Here is a 22,868-nt window from a genome sequence, read left to right as displayed (position 1 = left end):
GCCGGTGCCGGGGCGATGGCGGGGCCGGGGCCGGTGCTGGCGGCGGCCGCGGGGCTGTGGGCGCGGGGCGCGGCGGGCGCCGAGGTGGCGGCGGCGCGTCCCGGGGCGCTGGAGGAGGAGATCGTGTCCGAGAAGGCGGCGGAGGAGAGCCACCGCCAGGACAGCGCCAACCTGCTGGTGTTCATCCTGCTGCTCACCCTCACCATCCTCACCATCTGGCTCTTCAAGCACCGCCGCGCTCGCTTCCTCCACGAGACCGGGCTGGCCATGATCTACGGTGAGCGGAGCCCGCCGCGCCCCGGGGAGCCGTGCGGGAGCTGCCCCGGGAGCGGGGAGCCCAGCCCGGCCAGCCTGGCTATCCCGGGCAGCCGTCGTTCTGCCGGTCCTGCTGGGCCCTGGCTGTGCCGGGGCTTGTCTGGGGGGCGAAGGGCTGCGGGGGACGCGGCACAGCCTCGGTGGGTGCTGTGTCACCCGGACAGCCCCGCGCCGCTGTGCTGAGCCTTATCTGGGCGGTGCTGGGTCGGGGCTGGTTGTTTTCCAAACCCCAGATATGGAGGGCTCTGGAAGGCAGAGTCGCTCCCGAATCTCTGGCAGTGAGATGTGGTTGGGTTTTTCCAGAGGCCTCACGGGGTGAGGCTGGCAGGGTCATGGGCTGGCGTGTCACCAAGCCCTGGCGGGTCACGCTTACCTGCTCCAGGGCTGAGAGTGGGGACTTGGGACAGCACAGACGAGCTGCTGCACTGGTCAGGAGCCTCGCATCCCGGGCTGGATGGGGCTCTGAGCATCCTGCTCTGGTGGAAGGTGTCCCTGCCCATGGCAGGGCGTTGGAGCTGGGTGATCCTCACGGTCCCTTCCGACCCAAACCACTCTGTGGTTCTGTGATCCCACATGCTGGGGCTGTGTTTCCAACATGGAGCATCCAGATTTCCGGAAGCTGCCCAGGAATAATGGAGAGGCCATTTGGGGGATTCTCCCACGAGCCTTCTGTCCTGCTGCCTGGGGATCTGGGTGCACAACCTTTGGAGTTCCTCCTGCTGTGACAGGAGCTCTTGGAGAGGAGCCCATGTGTATTCCCACAGGAACGGAGCAAGGCTGGGGTCAGTGCAGTGGGGCTGTGGACATTTGGATTTTAGTGGTGGCCTGTGATTCCCTGAGGTGCCATGGCCTCGTGAGGAGGCCTGAAGCAGGGTATGACGGGGCCATGCCATGGCTCTCCCTGGATTCTCTGGCACGACTTTGAGCTCAACCAGAGTAGGACTGGGAGGTGTGCTGGGGAATGATTAACATGGCCATGGGTCTGTATCTAGGGAAGATTTGTTGAGTTTAGGGTTGAGAAGGCATCTCCTGCTGTGTGCTGTAGTTCGTGTCTGTCCTCTGCGTGGCCCTTGCTGGCTGGGGGTGATGTGTGACCACACAGAGTTGGACGTGGCTGAATCTCCCACCCAGCAGAGAGCTTTGATCCAAAGGCTGTGACTTGACCTGTTTGGGCTTTTGTGATCCCAAGTTTCAGTTAATTGGAAGTGTCCTTCCAAATGAAGGGGTGGAGGCACTTGAGTCAGCGCACAGGCACGAAATACTGCTCTGCTTTTTCAGGGGCACAAAATACTGCTCTGCATTTTCAGGGGCATGAAATATTGCTCTGCTCTTTCAGGGGCACAAAATACTGCTCTGCTTTTTCAGGGGCACAAAATACTGCTCTGCATTTTCAGGGGCATGAAATATTGCTCTGCTCTTTCAGGGGCACAAAATACTGCTCTGCTTTTTCAGGGGCACAAAATACTGCTCTACATTTTCACATTCCTTCCAGCCACCACTCGGGGGTTTCAGATGTTTCTGGCCTCCTGCCCAGGGTGGGGATGGTCACCTCCTGGGACAGGAGCTGTGCTGTGGGTGAACGTGCTTCCAGCATGGAAGGTCTTCTCTCTCCTGCTGTCCCAAAGCTCCCAACATGTGACTTTCTATTCCTTTCATGCTTTCACACTTCCCCTTAACATTGTTCTTCTTCTCCTGGACATTTCTTCCTCTTGACTATCCTCTCTCCCTGACGTACCTGAGTGCTCACTTAATTCTCAGAGCACAGCCTGGGTTGTTTCAGTCTCCTGCTGGTCCACAAAATGCACCTTTTATGTCTGCTCTTCTGCAGACTGTGCTTAGGGAATTGCTGGTGAATTCAGTAATGTCACCTGTCTGATCACGCAGAAAATCCCAAGTTTTCCTCGGTGTCAAGGCTTTTGGCATTTGCTTCTCAGGTGGTGGAAGGTACCATAGCAAAAGGGATGTGTAATTCCCAAGGAGTGGTGAGATGCTGTTGTTTTACTGTGACAACTTGAAATCTGCAGGGAAGAAAGGAGGTGTTGCTGTCCCTGGCTCCCTGCAATGCTTTTAGCCCCAAGGAAGTTCACTGAAAACGTGGAAGGGGCTGCAAAACAGACCCTGAAATCTGAACAAGAGAAGCAATTTGCAAAAGCTTGTCTTTTTCTGTTTATAAAAACCCAACAACAACTAAGTCAAAACTTTTGCATATATCTCTTTTGGCAAAACACATCAGTTTCTTTGTTGTCTTTTACTGGAAGTTATAAGCTCTTGCTCCAGGTGGATTTCTATGGTGCAAATCACACTGTCTGCTCAGAGCTGATGTTCAAGAGCTGGACACTGGCTGGAGTAATTTCAGTTACAGAAAATAAGTGCTTAGTAGCCTTTAAGCTTCATTTTGTGTTTAAAAAGAGGTTCCCACATCTGAGGTGCTCAGCATTTAGGATGATTAATTGAACAATTTTGTTTCAGTTCTTCTCAGAGTCTGATGGTGGCTTCTCTAGAAGTTTAGTTTCCTTGTGCTTGTTCCCACTCGACCCGTGGATGGTGTGTGTCTAAACTGCTTGTTGTCAGGATGTCTTCAGTTGTTACATTTCTCTTCCCTTTTGGTGTCCAGATTAATGCTCGCCTGGGGATCCTGTCTGCTTCCATTGTTGTTAAGTGCTGGGGCTGGTAATATATTAGTCTTCATTTAAAACATTACCTCGGAAATGTTCAACAGCACCTTAAAAAAAAAAAGCCCATGGGCTTTTGTTCTTTTTAATGAAGTCAGGAGAAATGCAATGAAAATAATCTCTTGCACTTTGCATAAAAGAACTCAATTAATTTGCCGGCTTTGCCTTCAGCTTCTCAACTCCTTGCAGCTTTCAGCTGGCAGCTTCCTCAGTGCTGGGTTCCCTCTGCTCAGCTCAGCTCAGCTCAGCTCCCTCCCAGGGCTCAGTTTTGTAAAACTTCTGGCAGCAAGCACATGTCGATACTGGCTCACAGGTTGCTGCTGGGGCAGCCCTGTGTGTGCCAGGAGAGTCTGAACTATTTCCTGAGAGCCTGTTGGAGCCAGGAGCACCTGCAGGGTCCCCTGGGCTTGGTCCAGGTAGCCTGAGCTCAGGACTGGGTTGGTGCCTGGAAAACCACGTCAGGTTTGTCCCAGGTGTCTGCTGTGAGCATCGTTGGACAGGGAGGGTTGATCAGACCCACCATGGGGCAGGAGGGGCTGCTGGTGGGGCCATTTAATGTTGGTGGGATAATTGGTGTGCAGCAGGATGCTTTCCCTGCAGGTACCTGTGCCAGTGTCTCTGTGTCAGGGCTGCTGGCAGGGTCACACTCAGTGCCCAGGAGAATTTTGTGTATTTGTGTATTTGCACGTGGGTGTCTTTCCCCAGCTGGCAGCCTCCCAGGCAGCCTATTACTGAGCAAACAAAAAAGTATGATTTGGGGACTCCCAAACAGGAGTCTTTGCAGATGTTGTAGGTTTTTCTGTCCCTTTTCTCTTACCCCATTCCTGGCCAGAGTGGGAATTTGGCCCTGTCTGGAGCTTGGCTGGCGCACAAGGCCAGGAGCAGCTGCCTGGATAAGGAGATGGCAGAGGAGCAGGGGTGCTATCAGATGTAGCACTGCTTTGGGACAGGGATTAAGGGTGGAGAGGCTGTGAGTCAGGATCCCTTCTGAATTCACAGCAGGGACTCCTTCTGTCTGTCCCTCCCTCCTGTGGGGTCTCTCATCTCACAGTGTTCAGCTTGGGTGTTAAAGGGGTTGCTGGGTGGGTTTTCTTCCATCTGAGCGAGGACAGGCAGCTGCTGGTTTCTGATTCCTGCATGAACCTCTGAAATACTTTTTTTTTAAAGAAGAAACTCTTTAAAACTCAGCCCAGGTAGTTCTCGAGGGCTGCAAAGTATGGTGTACCTTAATAGCCATAAGCAGATGTTAAAAACCCTTTGAAACTCCTTTTGTCCCAGTGAGGGGTTTTGGTTGTTTCCCGTGGTATCTCTAGGATTGTCATCTTGTGTGTGAAAGGAAAATGGGGTGTTTTGTCCCACTGCTGTGGTGCCTTGCAGCCACTGCCACATGCTCCTGTGAATACATGCTGTGGCATCATGATGTGCTTGACATGCTTTCATTCTATACTTTTATTTCTGGAGCACTGGAAGATCAGAGGAGCAGAGGCTGGCAGAAAAGTAAGCTAAAGGATTACTTTTGGTGTCTCCTCTAAGTGGTGGTGGTGTAAAAGCAGCCCTCAGCAGCTCTGCACAGTGTGATGTGCCCTGAACTCTCCTTGCTGGAGCTGCTGGTGCCAGGCTGTGCCCAGAGGGAGCTGTTCTGTGACTCTTGGGGTGATGCAGGCAGGATAAAGCCCAGAGTGGTGAGCACCTGGTTGATGTGCATGGCTTAAAAGCATCTGTAGCCTTTCAGCTCACCTGTGCTGCAAAGTGCTGTGTTAGACCAGGGTTTTGGGTCTGCCCAGTCCCTGAGCTGAGCTCAGTGGTGACTTTGTGTGCAGCCACCTCCTCTGCCTGTGCTCGTGGCCTGAGTGTTTGCTCTGGTGGCCCTGCTGTGTGTGGCACCCCTGAGATGGGAACTGGGGGCTTTTCTTCTCGCCATCAGGAAAAATGGCAAATCTTGTCCTGGAAAAACTATGGCCAAGGGAGGAGAAGTCAAAAAGTGTGTGGCTGACCAGGAACTGGCTGCAGGAGGTGCTGAACGAGCTGTGGCCCCACAGTGTCCTGCCCAGGCTCTGCTCTGAGAGGTGGTGGCACAGGAAGAGCTGGGTGTTCCCAGTCAGGGCTGTGCCCTGCCTGTAGGAAAGCAGAGAGCAAGGCTGTAATTGAGGCAGCAGTCAGGAGCAGGAGTGTCCTGGGAGGCAAATGGAGCAGCCTGCAGAGCGTTGCGGTCTGGGTTCAGTTCCCACGTGTCTGAGAGCTTTTCATAAATGTGTGGTTCAGAGATGGGGTTAAGATCCAGGATTTCTGTGGCAGCTCGGGGCCGCCCTCATCAAGGAGTTTCCAAACCCTTTTGTGCTGAAGGCTACGTGGAAAGGTGTCTTGTGGGACACCCCTCTTCCCCAGCCTGCAGATGTCAAAACACTCTGCCAGGAGAGCACTCAACACACTTGAGTCTGGATTTGAGACCTCAGACAACAAAAGAAAAATGCCTTATAAATTGCTGACTTGCAAATTAACTCCAAAATGCCCCTACTTTGCTGAGCTGGAGGCAGAGTTGCCTCACAGGGCTGCCCTGGGGCTGCTGCTTGTGGTGCAGACCTGAAGTTTGTAGGGGCAAGGAGTAGATCTGGGTGGTCGGCATGGATTGGGAAACAGTTTTATATGTTTATATTACAAAATGTGGTTTTATAAAAACAGGGAGGGCTGGGAGGAGGCTGCATAGTGCTGCAGCACCTTAGGAAAGATGCTTGCCAGCCTCAGAGTGATCAGGGTGGTTGCTGGGTATCATCTTTAATCCCTGCCAAAATGAAGAGTTTGATGTATCAATGTCAGGTTTCAAGGTGCAAGGGGCACAGTTTGGGCACGTGTGAGCAGCACCTGGCCCAGCAGTGCAAGGTGCTCACCTTAACCCAGCGTGCCTTCAACGTTTGGCTGCTTTGGAGTGAGGGTCTGACTGATTGCTGGGTGGTTCAAATCCTTCAGGACTTTCCATGGCTGTGTTAGAAACTCCCAATGAGCACGGAGCATTCACCTGGCTCACGGGGGACGAGGATGGTTCAATTAAATTATTGGGTTGTGGCTGTGCTCAGCAGCTGAGCAGGGGTCAGGATCCTGGTGCTGCATCCATGCTCAGAGGGATCATTCTGGGCTTTGCTGTGGTTTGTCTCACAGAGCTGTGTCCCTCCCCAGGTGTCCTGGTCGGCGTGGTCCTGCGCTACGGCATCCACGTCCCCAGCGACGTCAACAACGTCACCCTGAGCTGCCAGGTGCAGAGCAGCCCGGCCACGCTGCTGGTGAACGTCAGTGGCAAGTTCTATGAGTACACCCTGAAGGGGGAAATCAGTGCCCAGGAGCTCAACAACGTCCAGGATAATGAGATGCTGAGGAAGGTAAGGGAGGCAGTGACTGGAGAGGTGAGCGGTGCTTCCTGCTCTCTCCATGGGGACGGGTCCTGGATCTGCTAGATTGAGTGTTTTTATTTTGGTTTTTTAACTTGTGTTTGTGATGAACAGTAATTTATATGTTAAACACAATGTAATGAAACTCTAGTTATGGCTCATCTTACTTTAAGCTGTTCAGACTCTGAGATTTGTCTCCAGAAGATCCCAGACACATCCTCAGTGTTGACCCAACAGGATTCCCATGGTGGGGTTATGGGGCTTCCTCCATATATTACTTTCTTATTTGTGTTTTGTCTTGCAAAATTTTAACAAATCATTTTACTGTTGGATTTTTTTCTTTCTTTTTTAACAGGTGACTTTTGATCCTGAAGTATTCTTCAACATTTTGCTTCCCCCCATTATATTTTATGCAGGCTACAGCTTGAAAAGGGTACGTGTCTTTACAGTGCTGATGTTTTTAGTTCCTCTGCCTCCAGAGAATTTTTAATACTTGTGAGTGCTTTAATGCTTGCTCAGCAGGCTGGGTCTGTGGGGGTGGGTATGGTTTTACCCAGCAAATGTGGGATTGTGGGAAGCAGAGCTGAGGGTGCCCCTGTCATTCTCATCTGCCCCTTCCCGACCCTTTGTCAGGAAGGGTCAGTGACTTCAGCTGTTTCCAGCAGGGGTTTTTGGGGTCATTTCAGCCATCCCAGCTCTCCAAGCACATGGGAGTGTGGGAAGGTTTTAGAAAGCAGCAGCTCTCTGAAATGCTGACTTGGAAGGAGAGGAGAATGATGCAGTTTAGCTTGCGGGAGAAGGAAGGAGGAATGCTGCTGGGTTAGGAAATCAGTTCCCAGGACTTGGAATAGCACCTTATTAAACACCCAGCTATGAGAACATGGCGCATTCACGTTTATTAATGCTGCATTAACTCCTGGTCTGGCACTGGGCTGTGCTGGGCACCCTGTGCCTGTCCAGCTCATGGTGTCTGAGCTGGGTCCAAGTTGCTGTGGACACTGTGGGTGCCTGTGCAGGCTTGAAATAAATTGTTAGCAAATATAATTCAGTTTTTTTGTTTTTTTTTCTCCTGCTAGAGGCACTTCTTCAGAAACTTGGGATCCATCCTGGCATATGCTTTCCTTGGCACCGCCATTTCCTGCCTGGTGATTGGGTGAGTAGATGGAGCTGCTCTGGTTCTTCCACAGGGGTTTGAGCTGTGCTTGGGAGAAGTGCTCTAAGCCTGGAGCTGAAGCTGCTAATCCCAGCCCTGAAAGGTCACACAGGCTCTGCTACTGCTGCTCAGCAGCAGCAAATAATACTATTTACTGTGCAAACTTCTTGCTGTGTGGGCAGGGTGGTTGCTGTCTAATTGTGAAGTGCTCTCTCAGCATCTGAGCATCCCATGAGAATAGTTATTCATGGCAAGGAAAGTTTCACACTTCAGAGAAAATTGTCTTGATAAATCAGCAACTTCAAATTATTGGAAGCATAAGGCCTCCTAAACTCGAGGCACAAGAGTAGAGGGCAGGATCATAGAGGTGGGTGTCTAGTGAGCACAGATGTGTTTCAGATTGTTTATCCCTCAGTGCATAGCTGCTGGGTGGTTCCAACTCTGGATAGTAGCACACAGGCTGACACAGGGTGTTCTCCACTGTAGTCCAGTGGGTTCAAGCAAACTCAGCATCTGCATTATCTGCTCCTCACTGAAAGTTTTGGGCATTTCAGAGTCAGTCCAAGGTGACCTCACTGAACTGTGTTAATGTGCAGCACTGCAAAGTAATCTTGTGACCCCATAAGCCTGGCTGCTGCTTTCCTTTAGTCATGTTGTGCTCCTGGAGGGGTTCTGGCCCCAGTTCCCTCCTGGCAGCATGTTTGTGCTCCAGTTCAGAGGGTGCTTTGCTGTGTGGTCCAGCATTCACCTCCAAGATCATTGCCCTGGGGTTTCACCAGGCTCTGTGCATCCCATGCAGTTCTTTGGTGTCCTGGCATTTGGATAGCTTTAACCTGGTAAATGCAGGGAAAGCAAGCCCATGTGAATGCTGTTTCAGTGCATTGCAGAGATGTGTAACTGCCTCTTTGATCCCCAGCTCTGTGGTGTACGGCTGCGTGGCGCTGATGAAAGTCACCGGGCAGCTCGGGGGAGATTTCTACTTCACTGACTGCCTCCTGTTTGGGGCCATCGTGTCAGCCACTGACCCAGGTGTGTTACAAGCTTTCCCTACATTTTAGCCTGGTTTGAGTTGTGGGGCAGAGGGGAAGAAAGTCTGAAACCTCTGTGAGTTCCCTCCTTCTGAATTTTGGAGCTTCATTTATTTGTGATGTTCTTAGAAGTCAGATTTGTCTCTGTGCCTTTTAATTTTTTTCAGTTATGTGCAATACAGTTTCCAAACCTCTGCTTTCCTGAATCCTTGTTTGCAGTAAAGTCCTAGGCAACTTCTCTTTTGACTTTGCTGGGGTTTGGCATTGTGTCTCTGCCTCCCTGTGCCAGCAGCTGTTGCAGAACAAGATGTGAGGAGGGTTCAGTTGGTGGTTTTAGTTAGTTAAACTATTTTGTCCTGCTTCCAGTTTGGCTGGATTTTGACAGGGGCTAATCTAATTGAAATTAGACTAATGAGACACCTTAATGAGCAGTACTGAGGAGTAGTGACACCTTGGTTTAATGATGCACTTTCTAAGTCAAAACTGTGAAAAACATGCTTTGTCTAAATAACTGAAGTTAGTTCATGATAGCTTGTATGTGGTAGCTGTTCACTTGCATGCTCTCATTTCATGTAGAAACACAGGGCCACAAAAAGGGCTCTGTTTGCTCCTGCCCTTTGCTGAGCAGGGCTGCAAATCTTCAAATGCTTAGAAATGCTGCGGATGAGCTGTTGGTGTCGTGTTCCTTCTTTGGGTTTGAAATAGGAACAAGAAGATTTCACAGGTGGAGATGGAGCATGTCCCTGTGCATAAATGGGTTAAACTCCCCTCAGTGTGCCCAGAGTGCTGTTTGAGAAGCCTCACAGAAGTTGTTTGGAATTGGCTCAGCCCGATGCACCGAGTGTCACGTCTTGCTTGCTTTGGATGTTGTGGTGTCTCTGTGAGGCTGATATGCAAAACCTGCTGCTTTCCATTATCTTCTTGGAGCTGCTGAATCACAGAAGAGCTTGAGGGAGCTCTGATCTCTGCCATGTGGTCCTAAATCACAGAAACCCCCACATGGGGTTTGAGCTGATGCCTGGCTATTTCCAGTCAGATCTGAAATGTTGTGTGTCTGTGCTGGCACTTAGAATGTGTTGAATCCAAGGATTTCTCTCAGAGTTTCAGGAATGGAAAGAAAAAGCAGTCATCATCCTGGACAAGCCTGGTCCTTCTGGCCTTCTGCAGGTGCAGGAAGGCTCTCCCTGGTGCTCTGAGCTGACAGCATCCCTACAGCTGGGTGGCTCAGGCCAGCCTGGTACTGTGGCCCAGCCCGTGAGCTCAGACCCTGGGAAGCTCAGAGCAGAGTTTGTTTTTGTCTGCCTGCAAAAGATTCAATAGGCCAAGATGTGTTTTAGTGAAAGGAGGAGGGAAATGATGAATCAAATCCAAATCTGAAAGAGCAGAAGGAAGACTATCAAAGAGAGCATGGGGGGCAGCTGGCACCATCGCAGCAGTGGCACAGATGTGCAGGAAGGCAGCTTTCTAAAAAGGACATTTAGTCTTTGATTACACCGAAATAACAGCACCTATTTGAATGTCTCTATTTTTCTGTTTGTCAGTGACTGTCCTTGCCATATTCCACGAGCTGCAGGTCGATGTGGAGCTGTATGCCCTTCTCTTTGGCGAGAGCGTCCTCAACGATGCCGTTGCCATAGTGCTGTCTTCGTAAGTGTCTCCTGCTTTCATTTACAATTGTTCCGTGTGTTGCATGTCAGGAGTTGAGGGCAGCCTCTCGGCCTTGCCCCTGTCAAACAGGAGCATGGGTGTTTGCAAGAGTGTCCCAAAAAGCTGTAGTGACATCCTGATGCGTGCCCTCGCTGCTTACCACTGCTTGGGGATTACGGATTGCCTTTACAACTCCCCCCTGCCTGATGGATGGTTTTGTTTTGCTTTTGTGGTCAGTTGACCCATCCACAGGGAAGTTTTTATATCCCTCTGAAACAGGAAAAGCACCAAGTCTCCTTTTCAGCCACAAGATCCCACTGAAACCCCTTGCTGATGGCTTTGCTCCTACCTGCCTCGCTTCCCACCCACAAACCCTTGTTTTTGTTTGGGTGGAAATAGCTGGTAAAGCAGCTGTTTCCTTTCTCTCCCCACTTGAGGAGTTAATGTTCTTACAGCTGGAGTTAATGCCCTTGACTAAACACATGGGAAACTTGCTGCCTTTCTAAAGAATGTTTTATATTCTTTAATATTTTATGTCCTTTGCATGCAGGACATATTTTATCTGCGTTTTCACTGTGTTGTCATCATGGCAATTTGTTCCATAATATATAATACCTGCAATGGTGACAGCTTAACATATAGCTGGGACTAATGGAGAAAATATTTCTGGAATACTTGTCACTCCAGGCTGCTGGTTGTGTGGGTTTCACTGGAGGCAGCAAGTAACACACTGTGAGCTGTGTGTTGTATTTACTGAATTGACTGTTTCTGTTGAGGTTTCTGGAACGCTTTGTGTTGCTCACTCTGGCTTTTTTGCTGTGTTTGTCACTGCTGGTGCAAGAGGAAACGCTGCACAGCCAGGTTGTGTTTCAGATGTGGTCATGAGTGTGGAAGGGATGGGGTCTTGCAGGCTGTGCTGGCAGGTTCTGGGTGGGAGTGGGTGGATTCATCTTCAGAGTGATGGAATTTGTGGTGGAGTTTGTGGGTGACAGCACCACCCGCAGTGATTTGCCTCTTGCTCTGCTTCCGTGCCAGCTCTGGAGCTGTTGCTCTGATTTCCTGCTTTCCTCTCTCCACGAGCTGAGCTCAGGCCACCCCCTCCCCAAAACAGGATAATTTGCACTGAGGCAGCAGCTCTGAGTTCACTCAGCAGTTATTTTATTTTGCCTCAGCATTGTGGGCAGGGGAGGATGAGGAGCTGGGCTCCTCAGGGGCTTTGCCCAGTCTGGGTGCCCCAAGGCTCCTCTCCTGCCTGCTTTCAGCCCTGGGCAAATATCTGTTCCTGTGCTTAAGGAGCAGGACCTGTGCCTTTCTGTTCCTGTCGTGGCCTGGTGTGGCTTGTAGCAGGAGCTTGTTGCAGGATGAAAAGGAATTGAACCCAGAACTGAAAGCTGGTGGGCAGTGAGGTGCCAGAGCTGCAGTTTGGGAGCAGAGGGGTAAATGCAGCTGCAGGATCCCAACCTGCCTCTTCCAAAGGGAGGATTCACAGGGATTAAACACCACAGGAAGCCCTATGGGCAGCAGAAAAGGAAATAAAGGGCAGCTGGCAATAGTGTCTTATTGGCAATGCAAAAAACAAAGCCAGAAGGAGAACTGTAAGAGGTTAAAATGCAAAACCAACATTCAAAGAGTTGCTTATGGAGGGGAAGTGAAACCAGTCTGGATTTAAAAAAAAAAAACAACCTGAAAACCCAGAATGAAAGCATGTTGGTGAATGAGGAGTATAACATGGAATTGATGAAAGGAATTAAAGCACGGAGAAATCTGCAGCTTGCAGTGTAAAAGGCAATGCAGAAAAATGAGCTGTATTAAAAGCAGGGAAGTTTAGCAAGGGAAATTACCTGTGTTGGAAAGGGGAGGTTTGTAATTTCTGTTGCAGAAAAATGTTGATGTATAGTTAGGGGAGAAAGCTGCAATATGTGTGTGCAGGGCAGTAAGTGCCTGTTCTCAGCAGTTTAAACAGCAAACGTTTAAAGTTCACATCCAGGAGCTTTAACTGAGTGAGCCAAGGGATTGCTAACTAAGAAGTTAATGTTTCTGAAAAGTTTACATCAAGGAAAGTGATGTAAGGAGTTGATGAATGGGATTTAGGAGCTGGATAAGGGTCCCCCTGTATCTCAGCCTTTCCAGGTAGAACAATGACTAATGCAAGGCTCAGCTCATCAGGAGTTAGGAGGGAGCAGGTTGAGAGCACTGCAGACCTGTTTGCCTTCTCATCACAGAGGTCTGTGGAGGTCTGGTGTTTGCAGGGAATGGTGTTGCTGCACTGTCTGCCTTGGCTACCCTGTGGTGTTGCACTTTGGAGCCCAGAGCAGTGCAGACTAAACGCAGTGCATGTTAAATGTGGCAGAACAGGAGCAGTTACAGCTCTCCAGGGATGCTCACGGCAGCCGCCTCGCTGGAGAAATGGAGCTCTCCTGCTCGAATGCTCCCTGGTCCCACAGCACCTGGCATTACAGAGAGCTGCTGCCAAATCCCCCAAACACCACCATAAATACCACATGAGGCACGGGCTTTGGTCCCCTGCTCTCTGATGTCCAGGAGTAACTGCACATCCAGGTCTAGAGGGGGTGGCTGATCCCAAACTCCCCAGGACAATGAGGGGGTGCAGCCACTGCACGCTGTGGTCCCAGGGGATGGCAGGCTGTTGTGTCTCCCTGGTTGCTCAGGCTCGGTGTTTGCAGCAGTTGTAGCACTTTGCAAGGCTTGTGTAGCACCGTGAGGTGCCTCTCCCTCCAGACTGAGCTGTTCTGTTCTTGTGTTTCCCTCCTCTTCCAGCTCAATAGTTGCGTATCAGCCAGCGGGTGACAACAGCCACACGTTTGATGTCACAGCAATGTTCAAGTCCATCGGGATCTTCCTGGGGATATTCAGTGGATCTTTTGCAATGGGAGCAGCTACTGGAGTTGTGACAGCTTTAATATCCTTTTCACTGTTTGTTTTTTTTCCCAAGTGTTTGCATAACAGCTTATTTATTTTTTGCTGCACTGCATTTCACCCAGATGTTTAATTTTTTTTCCCTAAATTAGTGAAGGACAGTGCCATAGCCTTTTTAGGGGCAGACTGTGTAGCTGTGATACACAATTGGAATTTGATATGCTCTTAGCCTGCAGTGTCTCTCCAAATTGTCCTTAACCATCTGCAACGTCACCAAGTTCACCAAACTTCGGGAGTTCCCCTTGCTGGAGACTGGCTTGTTCTTCCTGATGTCCTGGAGCACATTCCTGCTGGCTGAAGCGTGTGGCTTTACAGGCAAGCTCCAGCACAGCCCTGCCTCTGGCATGGAGATCTGCAGGGCTGATGGGGCCACTGAGTTTTGCTTCTCTCAGTATCAGTTGTAGCCAGGGCTCTCCCTCTGCCTGCAGGAGTTTAATGGTTCTGGGTTTTGGGGTTGCTGCATTTAGTTCTCTACAGGCCTGGGGTGCAGCTTGGCTCCCTTTTCCCGACTAGGAGTCTAATGTGATGCTCTGCTCCCCAGGTGTGGTGGCTGTGCTCTTCTGTGGGATCACACAGGCTCATTATACCTATAACAACTTATCTACAGAGTCCCAACACAGAACTAAGCAGGTGAGAACTCCTCAGACCCCTTCAGCCTCTCTGAATTTCATATTAAATTTTTTTTCCTTCCCTCTAGCCAGAATTAGGTGCATCTGTCTTCTTACAGCTGCATTTCACTAGGGTTGCTTCTGCAGAAGTATTTATTGCATGACAGATGGGCTAACATGCTTTTCTTGTTAAATCTATATTATGTCTAACTCACTTTTCATTTGTTTTTCTCTTTCAGTTGTTTGAGCTTCTGAATTTCTTGGCAGAAAACTTCATCTTCTCCTACATGGGACTTGCACTGTTCACCTTCCAGAACCATGTCTTCAACCCTACCTTTGTGGTGGGGGCCTTTGTATCCTTTGGAGCCCAATTTATAAGACAGAAAGAAAGGGAGAGGTGCCTCATTCCAGTTTGTGTTTTTCATTCAAATGAGTGGGTTTGGGTTTTTTTTCAGTCAGTCTAGCTTTATTTTTAAAAGGGGATTTCTGCCACGTAGTGGTGCCTTTGCTGGTTATTTTAAGAAGATGGAGATTCTTTTCCCAGCTCTTCTGTTGTTTGTTTTTTGTTTTAATTTTTTTCCCTGTCTTCTCTCCTCTTGTGGGCATCTGAATCAGCTGCTGCAGGGACTCATCATTCAATGTGACCAAGATGCCAATGCCAGGCTTTGTCATGTGGCACCAGGAGGGGCTTTGCAAAGGGGGGCTGCCTGATTTAGCCATTTATTTCCTCTTCTTTGCTAGTGCACTTGGTTAACCCTGAAAAAAAGCCTTTTTTTGGTCAAACAGCACAGTTACAGCTACACTAGATGCCTCTGAATGATGTCATGAGAAAGGATTTCCTGTTCTGCAGGCTGATGCTAATGGGAACAAGGGCCCTGGTATGTCTCAGAAAAACAAGAATTTTGAAGGATTTTTTTTCACATCACAGAAAAGCCAGTTAAATCTGCAGAATTATTTTCACCCTTTGTCAGCACTGATGCAAATTTATACTGGTAAACAAAACATTTTTGCCAGTGCTGGTCCGTGGGTTTTCAGCAGGCTCAGCTGAATTTCCCTGATCAGCTTTTATGGGGTTGCAGTGGGGCAGAAGGAGTGGAGAGCAGAGAAATGCCATTTGGGCTGTTATATTGGAATTTTGTGCTGTGCCTCTTCAGTGGGAACTGGCTAACTCACTGATGAAATAGCTCATTCATGAGAGAGATCATGAAATACGTCTCTTATGCAAATTGTGATGTTCAGGAAAGAACATAAAAGCTAGAAGCATTTTCCATATTATTCAAGGCTGTGCTGAATACTGGCTCCAAGATTATTTTTGCCATCTGGGTGCTGGTATTAAAAGATACAGCTTCAAAGATAAAAAGCAATATGAAGGGGCTGGTGATTCTTGTATCTCGCAGGCTATGAAAACAGAGTATTAGATTTTTTTTTTTCCTTCTCAACTGCTGCTGCTTTCATTTTGCTGAATAATCTTTGGGAATGAGACTTGGCTTAAAGCTTCAAACCCAGCTGTGAAGTATGGAATGGGGAATGACATGCTGGGGAATGTCAGAGGGGTTGTCATAGCTGTGATAACTTGAGCTTCACAGAAGACAAATAATTCTTGGGGTGCAAAATGGACCTGGCAGCAGAGAGCATACTGTGGGGAAATGATGTTTTTTCTCTCCTCTCACTTGTCTAACATGTCCTTTCATCATTACCTGTGTTTATTTGTGCTTGTCTCTGTGTGATATTCCTGAATTGCAGTGTGGGCTGTGTTTCAGCGAGGCAGTAGCCTGCTCTGCCCACAGTGCTGTAGCACTCAGGGCTGGATTATTTTCTTTGCACCAGCATTTTCTGCGGCTCCCAGTTTCCTTTGGGCAGTAGAAACTGGCTCTGTGTGCAGGTAGGATGTGATGGGAGACCCAGGAAGAGCAATTTCCTTAACATGTGCAAATACAGCTTGCTATCTTCCTAGGAAGAGCTGCCAACATTTACCCATTGTCATTTTTACTGAATTTGGGGAGAAGAAATAAGATTGGAACAAATTTGCAGCACATGATGATGTTTGCTGGTACGTTGCTGCATCCTTCCTCTGACCACGTGGCCCATTGCCCCTGAGATCCTGGAAACATTCCTTATTCAACTCTAAATCTCTTATGGGCAATGTCTGGAGGGGAAGCTGGGCAGGGAGGGGCTCAGTGGTGTGAGATGTAGGAATGAGCTCCTCCTGTCCTGCTTCAAGTACCTGGCATGGGCCAGTGTCACTTGTCCTGGCTAGATGATGACAGACAGGGGTGTGACAGCCCCCCTTCCTTTGAGCTTTGCTGAATCCCAGCCAGCAGTGATGGTGCAGCGTGGAAACAAAAGAGCAGCACCAGGGTCCTGGGCTGGAACTAGGGGAGCTTTATTTGATGGCAAAACTTCTCCTCCTCAGCATCCCAGGACCCCGACCTGGGGGCAAACAACAGCTTATATAAGGGGGCAGGTCTTAAGGGGGGATAAAATCTTTAGCTAATCAGGGAGTGAAAAACAAGGCGGGGAATACAATGTATAAACCAATAAAGAAATTCAAGGGAGGAGAACGGCTTCAGTGAACTAATAAAGTTTGGAGAAACACAAAATTGACAGGGAAGTTTCTCGAGGGAAGGCAGGTTCGGGGAAAGACTGACATTTAATGAAAGAAGGAGTGAGGAAAGTTCTGGGGAAAAGGAAGGGACAAAAACGACAGTGTGAGGAAATTACAAAATTACAAATCAAACAGCAAGCATGCTAATAAAACAAAACCCACACTGCTACAGGGCGGGAGGAGGGGTTGCCTTTCAGGGCTCTGAAAGAGGGGTGACAAAACCATCCCCGTTCTCCCCTGGTGGTGGGTGTCCTGGCAGAGGGGCAGCAGGAGGTGAAGGCCACGTGGGGAGCTGCCACAGCTGCTCTGTGTCCCTCTGCAGGGCTGCGTGGAGCCATGGCCTTCGCGCTGGCCATCCGCGACACGGCCACCTACGCGCGGCAGATGATGTTCAGCACCACCCTGCTCATCGTCTTCTTCACCGTCTGGGTGTTCGGCGGGGGCACCACGGCCATGCTGTCCTGCCTCAACATCCGGTCAGTGCCGGGGCGGGGATGGGATGGAGGAAAATAAAGATAGTGCAGAAAGTACTCTCACCCCTGAGGAGTGCAGCCGGGCCGGTTACCAAGGTTAGGAACAGGCCTGGCTCTAACAGGCCAGAGCTGTGACCAGTGAGAAGAAAAGTGCTGTAAAAGAGTGGGTTGGCTGGCTGAGAGGGGAGCTGGAGTCAGTTGGTGACTTTGTAAGGAACTGGAGTCGGTGACTTTGTGAGGAACTGGAGTCAGTTGGTGACTTTGACTTTGTGAGAAAGAAAGAGTCAGTGCTCTGAGGAGCTGCCCTCAGAAGGGCAGAAAACACCAAGAAAGTGTGAAACTTTAGCAATGAGGAGACAACAGTATGGAACTTTTGTAACATGATGACAGCAGGTGAGTGCGGGGCTGCCCTGCCTCAGCACAGCCTCCCCCAACCTGCTCCCTGCTCCTCTGCTCGTGTCTCAGATCCCTGGTGTTGTCCTTCCCCCAGACCCCAGCCCAGGCGTGCTGTGTGACTCTGTGCTTGTTCTCTCCTCGCAGGGTCGGTGTGGATGCAGACCAGGAGAACGTGGTGAGTGTGCTCTGCTGGGGAGGCTGCACTGCGCCCTCGGGGCAGGGGTCACATCCTGACCCTGTGAATGCCTGTCTGTGCTCTGCTTCCTTCCAGCTGCAGGAGGTTTTAGCTCCCCCTGTGAAAGAGTTTGCAGTCAGTGGGAGTCACAGCTTTTTTGTGCTCTCTGGTGTTCATGAGCCTTGTTTTGACTCAGCTGGAAAGAAGGGCACAGAAGCAATGCTGGACTGTTTAGTCAGTTCACGTTGCTGCCGCAATACAGTTGGTCTCTCCCTTGCTGGGTTTGAAATAAATCCCAAAGTGAGCATGACATGGAGGCTCTGCCCCATCCCAGTGTCCAGGGCAGTACAGGAACACCATTAACTGACTCACTTTTTGTAGCATCTGCCCCACTTTTACCCATGGGCACCCTCAGCCCCTGCTTACCCATTTTCCTGTGGGTAGTTCCGTGGCAGCCCTGGCACCACTGACCACACTGAGATCAATGCTGGAGCCCCACAGCCCTGGGAGTTTTCCTGCCTGGTAGTTCCAGCTGTCTCATTCATGTGTCTGCAGCTGGTTGTGCTGTGGCTGTGGCTCTCCTTGGTTTCAGTGTGGATTCTGCACCTTGGAGATTCATTTTATTCAGACCCATTTATTGGGCTGCTCACCTCCTGGAGAGAAAGCATCAAATGTGACAGGCAGCCCAGGGCCATAAATCTGTAAGCCAGATTTCTATGAAATATGTAATTGTAACTCACAGTGCCCTCCAAACAGTTTTATATTTTTTTCTCTGACTAAAAGGAAGCCTGGAGTTCCCATAACACACAATTATTTGCATGCAGCAGTGTCAGGCGAGATCTGATGGAGGTTGGATCTGTCAGTCACTATTAAATGTGGTGTCTGGGTGCAGCTGCTGGCTCTGAGGCACTTTTAAACCTTGGGGCCAGACACTGGAGGGCTGTAGCAGCAAAATGGTCACTCTGTGCTTTGATGCCACCTCCCTGAGGCAGTCAAATGCTGCTAAATGCAGCCTGTTGTGGTGTGAACGTCCTTACACACCCACCAAAAGGCTTCTTCTGAAGAGGCAGTGGGAAAGTCTGTGTCTCTTTGTGTCCCTGGGGATAATCCAGTGTCCCATGGGGTCTCCTGGCCCTGATCCAGCTCGTGGCCTGTTGTCCTGCCCCTCTTTACTGTTTTTCTCTCCCACAGGGGGTCCCAGAGAGCGAGAGGAGGAGCACGAAGGCTGAGAGCGCGTGGCTTTTCCGCATGTGGTACAACTTCGACCACAAGTATCCTTGGGCAGCAGTGGGTGTGTGCTGCCAGACACTCTCATGGGACCATGAGTTCCTCCCTGCTTGCAGAGGAGCCAGTGCTTGCTTTCCTGTGACATTGCTGTGTTTTGCTTTGTACCTGCTCATGTCTGTGGCTGCAAGAAATGACGATTTCCACCCTCTGTCTGTGAGAGGGCAGCAGCAGTTCTGTTCAAAGCTGGGCTCTCCAAGATTGGCATCCGGGGGTCCTTAATCCCAGGGTCAGGTGGGCAGGAGAGGATGGGGGTTTTCTTACTTGCAGCTCCCCTTGGCAGATGTGTGCCTGTCCTCCCTTCCAGATGCTGTGAATTAGTGGAGGAGCAATGTGAGGCTGAGGGGCACAGGGTGGTGGGACAAGCAGTGCTGCTGAGCATCTCACCAGGACTGTGTCCTGCTGTCTTTGGTTGCATTCTCATTGCACACCATTACAACTTCTGTGCTTCCACACATTTGCGTTCCTTTTCTTTCTGTGATTTTCTCCCAGTACCAAGTCCTTCAGTGCTGCCCTCCCAGCCCTTTACTCACCAACATGGCCCCGTTCCTCTTTTTTCCTTAACCCTCTCTGTAGCTATCTAAAGCCTCTCCTGACACACAGTGGTCCCCCTCTGACCACCACACTCCCAGGGTGCTGTGGGCCTGTTGCCCGGTGCCTGACGAGCCCACAGGCATATGAGGTGAGTTCTTTAGTGTCCTTTCTGTCACAGTGTTGTGGGTTTGATGTGTTTATGTTTCTCTTTTGGATGCTGCTCTGCAGTGTCAAGGTGGGGGCATGAGGGAAATCAGGTATTGGTGAGCTAATTCCCATGAGGATTTTGCTTTTCCAGCCTGCTGTTAGGTCATGGAGGGGTTTGGGGTGTATTCAAGGTGATTCCTCAGTGACTGGCTCAATGAAGTTGTCACAGCTGTCCTTCCCCAGGCCCAGCTGGGAGGACACACAATTCCCTGTCCCCTGCTTGCTTCCAGCCTTACAGCTGAGCCATTCCTGCAGCCCTTTCAGCTGCATCACTCCCTACCAGAAAGGCAGTCAGTATTGCTGTGCCCAGGGGCCCCTTGCAGTGGCAGCTGTCCATGCCAGGAGTCTTCTTGTCCTATCTGCACAGTATCAGCATCCTGACAGACCAGAAATGGCTGTGAGGGATCAGCAATGCAATTCCTCTGTTCATGAGTGTGGCTAAAGCCACTCAGTGCTGCATTCCCCTTGTACCTGGCTATGGCACCAGAAAGAAAAGAGCTGGGAGAGCCCTTTTAGGTAGTCTGCAGAGAAATTCCGCGTGCTGTGAGTCACCTGGGCTCCGAGATGTGCGTGTGCCACGCCTGGCTCTGGTCAGGGTGCAGGAGAGCCTGTGGCTCTGTGCCTGTGTCTCTGCTCAGTCACCATCACCACGCGATTGTAAACAGCCATTCTGGAAGAGCTGAACAGCACTTTGCTGCTGTTTGTTCCCCAGAACCAGGAGCAGCTGAAGGACGACGACTCCGACCTCATTCTGAACGACGGGGACATCAGCCTGACGTACGGGGACTCGGCGGTGAGCGCCGACGCGGTGGCGCCCAGCGGCGCGCCCCGGCGCTTCGCGGGGAACGGCTCCGAGGACGCCCTGGACCGCGAGCTGGCTTTTGGGGACCACGAACTGGTGATCCGGGGAACGCGCCTGGTCCTGCCCATGGACGATTCGGAGCCCCCCTCAAACGTCCTGGACAGCGCGAGACACGGCCCAGCCTAAGGTTGCTCGGTTTAATTGACAGTAATATTTGCATATATGATCAAGAAGTATGTACTACCTAAAGTCTAATGCATGTCTCAAAATGTCTAAGCTGTATAAATATTATTTATATGGTGTCAAAAGAATATAAATATTCTCTGCCAAGCACTTGTAAAGAACAAGCTGCAAATTTAAGTTAAAAACTGTGTTGACTGCACTATGTAGGGTGGAACTGTTTTAGCGTCAGAGTCTTTTGCACACAGTGAGCTTTGTTAATGTGTGATTTGATGAAGGGTTTGGTTCCCAGCGGGTGAGTAAAGGAGCTGTGACTCCCTGTTCATCCTTTGAACCTGGGAGAGGAGGGTAGGGAGTTGCTGGTGAGCAGTGGAAATTGCTTCCTGGTCTGATGAGGGTTGCTGAGTTTCTTTTGGTCTCTGATCTTTGGATAGTCACGTTTGAAATACCAGCAAAAAATCTGCTCACAGACCCTCTTACCAGGCAGTGGATGGTGACAAACTTGTTTCACTGTGGGAACCTGGAGACTTTCTGCTTCTTTGTGACCCTCTGCCCAAGCCCTGCCTTAGTGGGCTCATGGCAGGCCCCAGCCAAAGCTGACAGCAGGGGCTGTGGGTGCCCGGCTGCCCGGATGGGAGCAGGAGAGAGGGATGGTTGGTGTCCGTAGTTGTGTTCAGGAGAAGGAGGCGATCCCACAGAAACTACACCAGGCGTGCACAGATTTTAGGTCTCAGTCCATCTCTCAGCTGTGGCTCAAGCAGCTTTCTCGACCCAGCCATCAAATCCTCTTTTGGCAACTCAGTTTCCCGTGCGGGAAGCGGCCGTGTCGTTGCACGGGTGAATCCCTGTCCTGCGGTCACAGATGTAGCCAAGGTGTGCAGAGCTGCTGCAGCTGCAGCTGCACATGGGGCTGTGGAGCACAGCCATCCTCAAACTCGAGCTTTAAGGCTGCAGATCCACACGGTACCTCCGGAGCTCTCCAGAGGCATCAGCTGGTACCGAAGGGGAGCCGTCCGTCCGTCCGTCCGTCCTCCCGCAGAGTCAGAAACCATTGCACTTTGTTTGGTGACTCCTCAGCATGCTGTGTGTCTGCAGTCCCCACCCGACCTTTCTTGTGTCTCTTATCATTTAACGAGAAATGTTTGTGAGTTGATTTTTGGTTTTAATTTACATTTGGTTTTTTTTCAAGGATGAGCACAGAACAATTTGCGATTTCACACTAGTGTTAAAGGATTTATTCTGTAGTTATGGGAATGGCTAAAGGTGCAGTGAAACTGCTAACCCTGACATCTTTTTTATCCCGGAAAGGGGGAATCATGGAAATTTACTGTATGTAATTTTATTGTCTATTTTATCTACAGTTTTTCTATACAAACCTTTCAGGGTTACTGGTGCACTACAGGCCCATTTTGGAGTTAACCCTCTCCAGAGGGCTTAAACAGAGGTGTTTAAAATGAAAATACATGAAAGAGAGCCAGGTGAGTCCGAGCACTCCCAGCTCCCATTAGCTGTCTTTGGAACAAACTCTGCATCTCTCAGGATCTGACCCTGAGGCCTCAGAGCAGTGTCCCCACAGCTGTTTTCCCCAGCACCACCTGAGAGTTGGAGGAGACAGAAAATCCTGAAGTTTCAATTGTATTTGTATAGTTGAGAAAATAAATCTACACGGTTTGTTTGGTTTTTTTTCATTTTCTCAGGTCTAAGTAACATTGCCTTAAATTTATGGATGTGAAATGATAATTATTTTGGCAGTTTATCCCCAAGAAAATGCTTTCTTTTTCCTTCTGAACAAAATGTGTAAGTGTTGCCATAGGACTTCCCTAGAAGGGAGGTAATGCTCTGTTTATATTTGGATATATTTGGGGCATCTTCCTTGCACCTGTAAATGGCATCCCGCTGTTAACAAAGCTGTTGGATTAGCACTGGCCTTTGTTTCCTACTATGCAGGAATTCCATAAAGTGAGTGTGCATTTTATATGATGTCTGTAACTTAACTTCATGTGTTTAAAAAAAAAAAAAAAAGAGGAAAAAAAAGTAGAAACCTGTTGATTTTAGGTTTACTGCATCACTTCTACGTCCTGTTTTTTGTTCGTTCTGCCTTTTTGAAGAGGTATGATTAATAACTACCTCTTGTTTTTTCCTGTATAGCCTGACTATGAATTCAATTTACAGAGTTGGTGCAGCTGGAGGTGCAGGACATTCTGCTGCCCCAGGGCTCCCTCCCAGGCATTCCCAGCTGAGGTGCAAATTTGCTGCAAGGTGACCACAAGGTGATGTTTTCCCACGGCTTTGGTAGCATTCTTCTCTTCCTCTGACCCCTGGACTTCAGTAATTCATCCACTCACTGCCAGAAGCCTCAGCTTTTGACACCAACAGCAGTTCAGTTACATGAAAGGAGAAAAAGTAAACCAATGGTGATTTTATGGGTTGCATTACGATCCATGTATAATATAACCAGGACTGTTTTGAATA

The 22,868-nt window shown here is 49.7% G+C and overlaps 1 protein-coding gene across 1 annotated transcript; it reads left to right on the top strand.

The window, feature by feature from the left end:
• Nucleotides 1-20,586, top strand: SLC9A6 (solute carrier family 9 member A6). Its single transcript, XM_064426632.1, has 16 exons — nucleotides 1-277; nucleotides 6,159-6,358; nucleotides 6,723-6,800; nucleotides 7,444-7,520; nucleotides 8,437-8,549; nucleotides 10,090-10,195; nucleotides 12,974-13,115; nucleotides 13,342-13,447; nucleotides 13,674-13,762; nucleotides 13,980-14,093; nucleotides 15,679-15,790; nucleotides 16,668-16,821; nucleotides 17,359-17,389; nucleotides 18,581-18,660; nucleotides 19,250-19,355; nucleotides 20,127-20,586. The coding sequence occupies exons 1-16, from the start codon at nucleotides 16-18 to the stop codon at nucleotides 20,400-20,402; spliced, it is 2,046 nt and encodes a 681-aa protein (XP_064282702.1). The 5' UTR covers nucleotides 1-15; the 3' UTR covers nucleotides 20,403-20,586.
• Nucleotides 20,587-22,868: the final 2,282 nt, after the last annotated feature.

The sequence above is a fragment of the Passer domesticus genome, chromosome 7 (genome assembly GCF_036417665.1).
Source record: "Passer domesticus isolate bPasDom1 chromosome 7, bPasDom1.hap1, whole genome shotgun sequence".
In the NCBI taxonomy this organism is placed as follows: Eukaryota; Metazoa; Chordata; class Aves; order Passeriformes; family Passeridae; genus Passer; species Passer domesticus.
The sequence above is the reverse complement of the archived record's forward strand: the minus strand, read 5'-3'. Positions and strand labels throughout refer to the sequence as shown.